This window comes from Hypanus sabinus, chromosome 4, assembly GCF_030144855.1.
Source record: "Hypanus sabinus isolate sHypSab1 chromosome 4, sHypSab1.hap1, whole genome shotgun sequence".
Lineage (NCBI taxonomy): Eukaryota > Metazoa > Chordata > Chondrichthyes > Myliobatiformes > Dasyatidae > Hypanus > Hypanus sabinus.
In genome coordinates this window covers 188121137-188133672 of record NC_082709.1, presented here as the reverse complement: position 1 = coordinate 188133672, position 12536 = coordinate 188121137, and the positions used below count along the sequence as shown (strand labels likewise).

Here is a 12536-nt window from a genome sequence, read left to right as displayed (position 1 = left end):
AATCTGCCTAGAACAATCCATCCTCAAAAACTGAGTGACCGTGCAAGAATGGGACTAGTCAGGGAGGCCAACAGGAGACCTATGACAGCTCTGGAGGAGTTACAAGCTTCAGTGGCTGAGATGGGAGAGACTGCACATACAACAACTATTGCTTGAGTGTTTCACCAGTTGCAGCTTTATGGAGAGTGGCAAAGAGAAAGCCACTATTGAAAATCTCTGCTGGAGTTTGCCAGAAGGCACGTGGGAGATGCTGAGGTCAGATGGAAGGTTTTATAGTCTGGTGAAACCAACATTTTTGGCCATCAAACTAAACACGTCATCAAAAACACACCATCCCTACTATGAAGCATGGTGGTGGCTGCATCGTGCTGTGGGAATGCTTCACTGCAGCAGGCCCTGGGATGCTTGTGAAGGTACAGGGTAAAATGAATGCAGCAAAATACAGGGAGAAAGCTCTGATGTAGTCTGTAGAGAATTGCAACTTGAAAGAAGATCTGTCTTCCAGCAAGACAATGACCCCAAGCACAAAGCCAAAGCTACACAGGAATGGCTTAAAAACAACAAAGTTAATGTCCTGGAGTGGCCAAGTGTAAAGAAGAATGGGGAAAAATTGCAGTTTTCAGAAGTGCAAAGCTGGTAAGAGATGTATCCACACAGACTCAAGGCTGTAATTGCTGCCAAAAGTGCCTCTATTAACTACTGACTTGAAGGGGATGAATACTTATGCAATCATCTATTATGTGTTTTATATTTGTAATTAATTGAGGTCACTTTGTAGAGATCTGTTTTCACTTTGACACAAAGGAGTCTTTTTCTGTTGATCAGTGTCAGAAAAATCACTGTGATTCGATGCTGTAAAGTAATAAAACATGAAAACTTCTGTGGGGTGTTGAATATTTTTTATAGGCATTGCATATGACCCTTTTCCAGCACCTTTCTATACATACTCATGTCCTTGATGGTGGATAAACTGGTAGCAGTGATGCACTGGGCTGACGTTGATCCTTGAAACACTTCACAAAGCCAAAGTTGAGACCATAGCACAGTCCAGCACTGGACAAGTTTGGGGTCTTAAGGGAACAAGAATGGGGACTGGAAAAAGGAAGGAAGGGGGAGAAACGATCAGAAGTTAGAGGGATCAATGTATGTGAGCAACCTGGTCACCGGTTAGATGTGTAACCGAGCGAGGGGACCGACACGAGGGAGAGGACAGAGTGGATGATAGGGAAAAGCAATTGCCCACTGTGCGAGACCTCCAGCTCACCGGTTCCCCTGAGATACTCCACTGTGGTGGTGAACCCTTTGGTCCTGGGTAACAAGTGATGCTTCAACTTCGGCAAGCCCTTTGACTCAGCCACCTCCATACTGATCCGATGTTTCTTCTCGGTAAACCGAGTGCCCTCACAGTACAGCAGGAACTGAAAGGGGAAAGCACATGGGTCAAGAACCTAGTATCTAAACAATGTAGAACATTACAGCACAGTACAGGCCCTTTGGCTCACGATATCGTGCCAACCTCTGAAACCTCTATCAAGAGAAGCTAGGACAGGTACGTGGATGGGAAGGCTATGGTCCAGGTGCAGGTTGATGGGACTAGGCAGAATACTTAACATGGACTGGGTGGGCTGAAAGGTCTGATTCTATGCTGCAGTGCTCTGTGATTCTAGTTTGAGAATAACCTTACCCTCCACTTTCCTATCATCCATGTGCCTAAAAGTCTCTCAAATGTCCATCATGTATCTGTCTCCACCAGCACACCTCCCACACTCTGTTTCAAATAAATAAATAAAAATATGACCTTTTACTACCATACTTTCATCCAATCTCTATCTACTTATCATAATCAAACCACCTTCTATCAGGTCACTTCTCAGCCTCCTTCACTCCACGATAAACAGTTTCATCCTATCCAATCTCTCGCTATAACTAAAGTGTTCCAATCCAGCAAACACTGGTGAATCTCTTCTGCCTTCTCTCCACTGAAAGGGTGGCCTCAACCTGCTACAGGCTTGCTTGACCTGCCTTATGGGACAGCGTTAAAATGTCTTTAAGATATTTTCCTTGTGAATACTTCTTATACGGTGCTATAGGGCCTGTACGTTAGAAAAATGGAGGGCTACGTGGGAGGGAAAGGCTAGATTGATCTTACAGTAATGGAGTCATAGAGAACAGAAACAGGCCCTGCAGCCTGTGCTGAACTATTAATTCTGCTTAGCCCCATCAACCTGCGCTCTGTCCAGAGCCCTCCATACCCTTCCCATCCACGTACCGATCCAAACTTCATTTCATAGTAAGGTAAAAGATCAGCATAGCAACGAAGGTCCAACATGAAGTCCAGATGTTGAGGCCCAATGGCCGGAACCCTGGGTCAGCAAATATGGCAGATTTGATGAGCTGAATGATCTAATTCTACTCCCCTGTCTGATGTGAGAAATAAATGAATTTAGTTCTGTACAATGAGAGTCAAACTCCATTCCAGCCTGTATTCAGACTAGTCTGTGCCCGAGTTTCTAGTACAAAAAGCCGCTGGCATTTCTGGAGCCTCTCAGGATCTTGGCCATTCCCGATCTTTCCCTGCTCCCCCTTGGGCAGATCTTTACCAGATGTACTCACCCACATGTACTGTGGGTAGTCCCGCAGTGCCTGAAGCCCACTCGTGACGGTGTCTCGGTCCTCATCCCAGCGGCGCTTACAGAAAACTATCTCCAGGAAGTACCACGTCCATCCGATCAGAGGGACGTACAGTAGCTCCTGTTTGGCCAAAACTTTGGAACTCTAAGCATGGAGAAGGAAGGAAAATATGAGTGAAGCACACATTTGTCCCTTATCACCAATCTTCCCACCAACACTCCAACATCACCAGGCCAATCCAACACTCCCCATCTAAGTGTAATCAACTACCATCACGTTGTGGACATACAATGTATATAAGTTATCTTGTGTATTTATATTTGTGTGTTTTATTATTTTTGTATTCTTTATCTTATCATGTTTTTTTGAGTTGCATCAGATCCAAAGCAACAATTAATTCATTCTCCTTTATACTTGTGCACTGGAAATGACATTAAACAATTTTGAATTTTGAACTTACTCACAGCCACAGGGGCAGTGAGCAATGTTTTCCTTCAACCCAACGTTTCTCACGTTTGCTCTGGGCACTCAATCACATTCACCTGCTAATTCCAAAACTGTCCGAACCCTAGGTACTGACCACACGGATGTCCTGAGGGCAACCGTGACCATAAACAAGGAAGGCAATGGGAAGCACAGAAAATTCTGTAGGAACTCAGCAGATCAGGCAGCATCAATAGAGGGAATAAACAGTCGACTTCCGGGCCAAGCCTCTTCACCAAATGGTTGTTTATTTTCATTCCCCATTCTGGCCCCCCCACCTCTCAGCTGCCCATCACCTCCCTCTGCTTTCTTCCCTCCTTCCCTTTTTTCCATGGTCCACTGTCCTCTACTATCAAATTCCTTCTTCAGCTCTTTACCTCTTCCACCTGTCACCTCCCAACTTCTCACTTCATCCCCCCAGCCCCACCCATCTCCCTTCCCCCTCACCTGGTCTCTCCTATCACCTGCCAGCTTGTTCTCCTCTCCCTCCGCCCCAACTATTCATTCTGACATTTCCCCTCTTCCCTTCCAGTCACATGAGGGGCCTCAGTCCGAAACATCAACTGGTTATGCCTTTCTGTAGATGCTGCCTGACCTATTGAGTTCCAACAACAGAGAGTTACTCTGGATTTCCAGCATCAGCAGAATCTCTTACGTTATAGACAAGTAGAATCCTTCCTTTCCACCCTCCACCCCCAAATAAGAGGTGTCTAAAACCAAAGTGTTTGGCATGAGTCTTAAGAGTGATAAAGAGGAACTTTATCAGCATGGTTGTTGCTGGAAGCTGAAGCATGTTGCCTGAAGGGAAGGTGGAGGCACAGGCTCTTGCATCAGTTATCCAGGGAAGCACTAGAATAACCAAGACATAGTCAGCTACAGACCAAATCCTGGAAAATGGGAGTAGTACAGAGAGGTACTTGGGGTGGTGGGTAGCGTAGTGATTAGTGTAATGTTACTACATCACTCGCAAACGGGGGTTCAATTCCAGCAAATGTCTGTCAGAAGTCTGCATGCTCTCCCCCATGACTGCATGGGTTTGTGCAGAAGCTCTGGATTCCTTCCACGCGCGCAAAGGACGCAAAGTTAGGGTCAGTGAGCTGTGGCCATGCCACTGTGGTGCCTAATCCTCACTGATTTGATTTGATGAAAATGACAAATTGCACTCCGTGCGATTTGACGTACGTGACAAATGAAGCTAACCAGTACATCAGCCCATGCCAGTGGGCACAAGTTCAGGGTGGGAGGGAAACCAAGTTAACTGTGGACAAAGAGACAAATGGTTAGTGTTACTGACCCCCAGAACGCCGTATCTCTCACACATGGTCCAACCACACAGGAAGTCAATTTCATAATTGTGATTTAAGATGACAATGACATGCTCCTTGCCAAACTTGTCCACAGTGGCCTGGTCAGTGAACAGCGTGCATTCCGTACCGGACCACCATTCTAGCAGCAGGACCAGTTCTAAGGGCAGAGACAAAAAGCAGAGAGGAGCAGGTTAACACATGCATCGGCAGCAGGAATAAATCATCAAACACACTTTTAAACAACACAGCCGCGGGCAAGGGGAGGAACTAGAAAGCTGCTGCATACCAAGGCTCCAGAAGTAGACCACCCTAAAATGGGGAAAAGGCAAGGAATTTGTACAAAATTCAAAGTAAATTTATTATCAAAGTACATGAATGTTACCACATACAACCCTGAGATCCATTTTCTTGTGGGCAATGTTTATTTTCTTAAATTCTATTGTATTTATTTTTCCTGTCAAAGACTGACAAAAAAGACGCCAAATTGTTTAATTTTTAAAAGAATACTGAGAACATGAATTGTGGATACAATAGGGTCTTTTACGAGCCTCTTAGATTGGTACATGGAGCTTAGGAGTTTCTAGAGTAGGTTACATGGTCGGCACAACATTGTGGGCCGAAGGGTCTGTAATGAGCTGTAGGTTTCTATGTTCTATGTGGAGTTACTGAAAGTGAGTCTGTCAGTTCAGAGTTGAGGTGAGTAAAGTTATCCACACTGGCTCAAATGTCTGATGATTGAGGGGTAATAACTGTTCCTGAATCTGATATTGTGGGTCCTGATGCTCCTGTAGCTCCTTCCCAATGGCAGCAGGTAGAGCATGGCCTGGATGGTGGGGGTCCCTGATGGACACTGCTTTCTTGTGACAGCACTCCTGGCAGGTGTGCTCAGGCCTTTGCCTGTACTGGACTGGGCTGTATCCACCATTTTCTGTAGTCTCTTCTGCTCCTGAGCATTGGTGCTTCCCCTCATTTATTGCAACAGGACCTTTCCCAAAAGCTTTTGTACTTTTGGAAACCAGAACAGAAAAGCACGAGCACACTCAGTCGGGCAGGCAGCACTGGCAGAGAGACAAATGGAGTTCTGATGAAACGTCATTGAAATGAGAGATTAACTGTTTCTGTCTCTGCAGAAACTGTCTGACCTGCAAAAGGACTTCAAGCCTTCGCAGTTTTTTTACATCAAGACTGTTAAAGGGAGCCTGAGGGGGGATTTCTTTACTCAGATGGGGGTGTGAGTGTTGAACAAGCTGCCAGCGGAAGTGGGTTTGATTGCAACATTTAAGGGAAGTGTAGATAAGTATGTGGATCGGAGGAGAATGGAGGGATATGGTCTGGGTGCAGGGTGATGGGATAGGCAGAATAGCACTAAATGGGCCAAAGGGCCTTTCTCTGAGCTGTAGAGTCATAAAGCACTGCAACGCAGACAAAGCCATTTGGCCCATCTATTATTCTGACTAGTCCTATCTACCTGTGATGCTTTATGACTTCTGGAAACCTGCAGCATGTCGTTTTAGTTTTATTGAATCTGTCAATCCTGCCTCTCCCTCACTGTGTCTAAATTGCTGTCAAGAACTGCATGTCCTTCAAACATGCCCAAGACAGGCCCACATGGATTAACTGGGAAGCAAATCTCTGTAGAGTGCACATCCCCACACACGACACTGCGGTGATACAAGATTCAGTTTGCTTTACGTCAGGTGATTGACCAGCTACCCATGTCTCCCAACTGAACCAAACAGCTACAATCACAAAGGATACACCACAGTTGCTGCATTCAGAGCCCTCTGCATTGTCAAGGACCCCTCCCATCCATCGCACAATCTCTTTGATCTCCTACCATCAGGCACAACATATTGCAGTACAAGAACAAGGCCTGTTAGTCTGGGTAGCAGCTACATCCCCCCCCCAGGCTGTGAGATTCTGAACACCCTGCTACTACCCAGTACACATTATCTATGACAACACCAGCAGCATTATACTGTTGGATATTTAACTATACATGGTATGTGCACTTTATAGCAACTTGTACATCGACAGAATATTTTATTATCAACTGTTATTATTTTATGCGGTGTATGGGATACATGTACTGTGTATTGCATCTTGGAGGAACGATGCTTCATTTAGCTGTATACAGTTGAATAAACCTGAACGTGAAAATGGTGAGCGGAACAATACCGGATACTCACGGCTCCACAGAGAGTAGGCGAGGAAGCAGTTGAGGTGCCTGTACAGTTGTTTGCTGAATAACCAGATGGGCAGAGTGCAGAGCTGGATAAAGTTGATGCATAAGCCACTGACAACAAACACAAATCCCAATAGAAGGTGCACTATGAAGTGAGTCTTCAGGTAGTTGATCACACTCATGGTTAATCAGGAACGCCTACACGGCCCCTCACTCAGAATAACCGACCTGCAACACAAAGCCATTAGTTCAGAAACTCTGTCCTCAATGTAATGAGCCACAGGCCCTTCACCCCAACTCATCTCACTGCTGCCCAGCGAACTGGCCTCATCTGCCTGCCAAAGGTCTCCTCAACTCTCCCATCCAGGATCACCTCTCAATGTTGGTTTATTTATTTCAAGTTAAAGTTTAATTATCAGTCAACCATGCACAAATCTATTAGCACATTATCTGTTGTGTTATATGACATGGGTGATCATGGTTTATCCATGACCATGATTATTCTTGGCAAATTTTTCTGCAGAAGTGGTGTGCCATTCACCTTCTTCTGGGCAGTGTCTCTACAATACTGTGGACCCCAGCCACAATATTCTCCAGAGAATATAATACTCTGCAGAAAGTTTTGCCTGGTGTCAGTGGTCACATAACAAGGACCTGTGATCTGCACCGGCTGCTCCCACGGCTTCACGGGACCCTGATCGGAGTGCTACACCTTGCCCAAGTGTGACTTGTAGGCTAGCAGAGGGAAGCAATGCATTCTTTGGTAGGGATGTCCCACTCTGCCACCTAAATACAGCCAAACAGAACCGCTCCTCCAGGGTCAAGGACACCTGCAAAACACAGTACCAAGCATACACAGCACATACAAGATAGCAGTAAACATAGTGTGTGCGTGTGCGTGTGCGTGTGCGTGTGCGTGCATCTTGGAGGAACGATGCTTCATCTAGCTGTATACAGTTGAATAAATCTGAACGTGAAAACGGTGAGCGGAACAAAACTGGATACTCACGGCTCCACAGAGAGTAGGTGAGGAAGCAGTTGAGGTGCCTGTACAGGTGCCCCCCCCCCCACCCCACACACACACACACACACACACACACACACACACCTATGCGTCGCTTAACGTCCATGACACATTCTGTGATTTGGATGTTGTGTGAACACCATACAGGTGGCCCCCGTTTTTTGAAAGTTCGCTTTACAACTCGCTGTTCCGAAAGACCTACATTAGTACCTGTTTTCACTAACCAAAGAGGATTTTTGCTTTTACAAAAAGACGCCTACTTTATACGTGTGTTTACCCCAAGAAAGACTACAATGACTGTGAAGCCTTGTGCGGGCAGTTGTCTGCACATGCGTATATGTGTGTATGCATGTACATGCACATGCGTGTACTGACGAAGGGTCAGGACTGACAAAGGGTTTCGGCCCAAAATGTCGACAGTGCTTCTTCCTATAGATGCTGCCTGGCCTGCTGTGTTCCTCCAGCATTTTGTGTGTGTTGCTATAATTTTTTATTTCAGTTTAAACTTTTAAATTTTTTTTTCTTTGCCTCTTGCTGCTGCTATCACTTGGACTGGTTTCGCTGCATTTGGAAGCCATGATGCACTTTACGGTAATATTCTCGAAAGAAAATTAAACAGAGAGGTGACGCTATTCCACTCAAGAGAAGTGCGATACACAAGATTGGTTATGTCCGCTATGTTACATTCTCCGATATGTGATCCGACGCTGTCTGAATGGACGTTAAGCGGTGCACACCTGTAGCTCATGTCCCCAAGTGGTATGTTTTGTAGATTGATGGTACATGGATGTTACCAGCAAGTGTAAGCCCTCAGCAGTCTGCAGGCAAACGCACACACACAATTCAGCTTGTCTTCACTGAGCAAACACTGGAGAGCAGCAACAATGGGGCGGGGTGAGCCCCAAATCCAGCATGGACGCTGCACGGCCCAGCAGCCCACTTATTGAGCTGCACAGCGCACCCAGCAGCCCACTTATTGAGCTGCACGGCCCAGCAACCCACTTATTGAGCTGCACAGCGCACCCAGCAGCCCACTTATTGAGCTGCACAGCGCACCCAGCAGCCCACTTATTGAGCTCCACGGCCCAGCAACCCACTTATTGAGCTCCACGGCCCAGCAGCCCACTTATTGAGCTGCACAGCGCACCCAGCAGCCCACTTATTGAGCTGCGCGGCCCAGCAGCCCACTGAAGCGAAGGGTTGGCTTATCTGCCGATTGATAGCAGCTACCACTGTGTTGGTCAATGATAGGCTCGTTCGGAGAATGTAGCAGCTCTTTCCCATTGGTTGCATTACGCACCACGGCACCAGTTTTTGACGCTGGGTGCCTCAGGGATGTGGGAGACTTGCTCTTTACTTCCAGGGGCCCCACTTCAAGCTGAATTGGTGACCAATGCTGAATGATCAATGGGGACGAGTATTGTAGACATACATAGATGGGCTCCTTGCACTTACTTGCTAATAGCACACTTAGCTTTGTAGATTTATATCCTGGGGAGAGTTAATGGAGAGTTAACATTAAGTTTAAAGGGTTACTGAATGCTGAATATGGCAGTTTGTGTAGATTAGATGAGCCAGACGCCCGGTTTAGTGTTTCACCATTTGCTAATAAATCGTTAATAATAATAACGTGCTCACTCGCAATCTATGTCCTCTGTTCCACTCACTGAATCCATAAATCAGCTTCCACATTTCACCCACCTATTTAACCTCAAAGTACAATGACCAATTAACCTACTAACCCCGGGCTGTGGGAGGGAACTAGAGTACCCCAAGGAAACCAATGCGTTCACGATAAACTCCGTACAGAAGCCACTGGAATTGTACTCTGAACTCCAATGCCCCGAGCTGTAATAGCATCATGCTAGCTACACTACCTATGTGCTGGACTCACATTGCCATTTGAAACAGAGAACAATACAGCACAGTACCGGCACTTCAGCCCAAAACCTTTTAACTCACTCTAAGATCAATCTAACCCTTTCCTCCCACAAAGTCTGTTTTTTAAAAAAGAAATCACTCGTGCCTAAGAGACTGAAATACCCACCACCTTTGTATGAAGAAGTAACCCCTGATATCCCTATTAAATGTCTCACCTCTGGTCATAACATATCATCTTCTGTTTCTAGAATCCCTCCCCGGGAAAAAGACTATGTGCTTGCACCATGGCTATACCCTCATGAACTTACACACCTCTATCAGGTCACCCCTCAATCTCCAACGTCCCATGGAATAAAGTGCCAGTCTATGCAACCTCTCCTTGCAGCTCAGGCTCCCCAAGTCCCAGAAACATACTGGTCAATATTTTTCTGCATTCTTTATAGTTTAAAACATCGTTCCTATAACCGTGCACAGTAGGCAAACTGAGGCCTCACCACCTTCCTCTATACTGGAGGAACTCAGCAGGTCAGGCAGTATCTATGGAGGGGAATAAACAGTCAATGTTTCAGGCTGAGACCTTTCATCGGAACTGGAAAGGGAGGGGAAGTAGTACAAGCTGGCAGGTGGCAGGTGAGGGCGAAGGTGGGTGGGTGGGGCGGGGAAAAGGATGAAGTGAAAAGCTGGGAGGTGATAGGTGGAAGAGGTAAAGGGTCTAAAGAAGGAGGAGGGGCACCAGAGGGAGGTGATGACAGGTAAGGTGAGAGGGTAACCAAATCGGGGAATGAAAAAGAGAAGCGGGGGGAACATTGAATATCAGAAGCAGGAGAAATCAATGTTCATGCCATCTGGGGTAGATCCACTACAATATTAATTTTTTCTCCATCACATTAAACCTATAGCCTCAATTTCTAAACCTGAAAAACACCCTTTCCGATTCAGTTCGGAAAGTTCCCCTTGAATCACCAATGTCCCTGATCACAGCAGCTCAAAGCAATCCTCCCTATTCTCCCTGCAACTGGGACTGGGAATGAGAGCCCTGTGTGGACGTATTCCCTATTCTCCCTGCAACTGGGACTGGGAATGAGAGCCCTGTATGGACGTATTCCCTATTCTCCCTGCAACTGGGACTGGGAACGAGAGCCCTACGTGGACGTATTCCCTATTCTCCCTGCAACTGGGACTGGGAATGAGAGCCCTGTGTGGACGTATTCCCCATTCTCCCTGAAACTATGACGATTAAAGAGGAGGAAGTACTGGCGCTTTTAAGGAATATAAAAGTGGATAAATCTCTGGGTCCTGACAGGATATTCCCTAGGATCTTGTGGCAGATTAGTGTAGAAATAGCAGGGGCTCTGACAGAAATATTTCAAATGTCATTAGAAACGAGGATGGTGCCAGCGGATTGGCGTATTGCTCATGTGGTTCCATTGTTTAAAAAGGGTTCTAAGAATAAACCAAGCAATTATAGACCTGTCAGTTTGACGTCAGTGGTGGGTAAATTAATGGAAAGTATTCTTAGAGAAGGTATATATAATTATCTGGATAGATAGGGTCTGATTAGGAACAGTCAACATGGATTTGTGCGTGGAAGGTCATGTTTGACAAACCTTAATGAATTTTTTGAAAAGGTTACGAGGAAAGTTGACGAGGGTAAAGCAGTGGATGTGGTCTATACGGACTTCAGTAAGGCCTTTGACAAGGTTCTGCATGGAAGTAGTAGAAGAATAGATTCAACAGTGGCTGGATGGGAGATGCGAGAGAGTAGTTTGTCAGGTTGGAGGCTGGTAACTAATGGTGTGCCTCAGGGATCTGTACTGGGTCCAATGTTGTTTGTCATATACATTAATGATCTGGATGCTGGGGTAGTAGATTGGATTAGTAAGTATCCCCATCCTCTCTGCAACTGGGACCAGGAATGAGAGCCCTGTGTGGACGTATCCCCATCCTCTCTGCAACTGAGACTGGGAATGAGAGCCCTGCGTGGACTGAGTGTCAATGATAATTATGCAGAAAGTACAATAGCAGTTATATTTCATTAGTTTGAGGAGATTTGGTATGTCAGCAAAGACGCTTGCAAATTTCTACAGATGTACTTTAAAGAGCATTCTAACTGGTTACATCACCATCTGGTACGGAGGGGTAGGGGGTTGCAAAGTCAGCCAGCTTCATCATGGACCACTAGTCCTCTATGGTGGGGAGGCATCTTCAAAAGGTGAAAGGCAGCAACCTCCATCAAGGAAATCCATCACCTAGCACATGCCCTCTTCATTGCTACCATCAGAAAGGAAGTATAGGAATCTGAAATCTCACAGTTAATGTTTTAGAAACAGCTTCTTCCCCTCCACCACCAGATTTCTGAATGGACGATCAACTAACTCATGAACATATTTTTACTCTTTTTGCACTATTTAAGTTACATATAAAATATCTTACTGTAATTTATGGCTTTTTTTTACACATTACACTATACTAATCCGCAAAACACACGTCTCGACATATGTCAGTGATATTAAACCTGATTCCGAGGAGTTGGGTGTTCATGATGTGTGGGTCTGGATCACTGCAGTGCTCCCAAGGGCAGTAGGACCACAGAGGGTCACAGAATAATCTTGCAGCCGCAATGGTGACTCCAATCAATGCCTGAACGCGAGCACCTACAGCTGCCAGGGAACTGTCACAGTGAAGTGTGCATTACAGTGATGTCCCTTCCCAGGGACAGTCATATAGTCTCTGATTGCTCTTCTCTGAAAAGATAATGATATTTGTTGGGGACTGTGTAAAGGATCTGGGTAGCACGTACTGAAAAGAATTGCAAGCAACGTTTTAGAATGCTGCCCAAATGCCCTAAGACACAGGAGCAGAATTAGGCCATTCAGCTCGACCTGTCCTTCCCCATGCCATCATTTATTATCCCTCTTAAACCCATTCTCCTGCCTTCACCCTGTTACTAATCCAGAACCTATCATCGTCCACTTTAAATATACTCAATATCTTGACCTCCACAGCCACCCTTGGCAATGAATTA

General features: G+C 45.8%; 1 protein-coding gene across 4 annotated transcripts in view; it reads right to left on the bottom strand.

Moving 5' to 3' along the window:
• Positions 1-12536, bottom strand: part of LOC132393580 (1-acyl-sn-glycerol-3-phosphate acyltransferase gamma-like) — a 69524-nt gene that overhangs the window by 26042 nt on the left and 30946 nt on the right. For all 4 annotated transcript variants that reach the window (XM_059969019.1, XM_059969016.1, XM_059969017.1 and 1 more), the window contains exons 2-5: positions 6611-6834; positions 4409-4578; positions 2614-2775; positions 1265-1418 (exon numbers count right to left, since the gene is read on the bottom strand). In XM_059969019.1, coding sequence (XP_059825002.1) covers positions 1265-1418; positions 2614-2775; positions 4409-4578; positions 6611-6788 — 664 coding nt within the window. In that variant the 5' untranslated portion in view covers positions 6789-6834. The remainder of the gene's footprint in view (positions 1-1264; positions 1419-2613; positions 2776-4408; positions 4579-6610; positions 6835-12536) is intronic.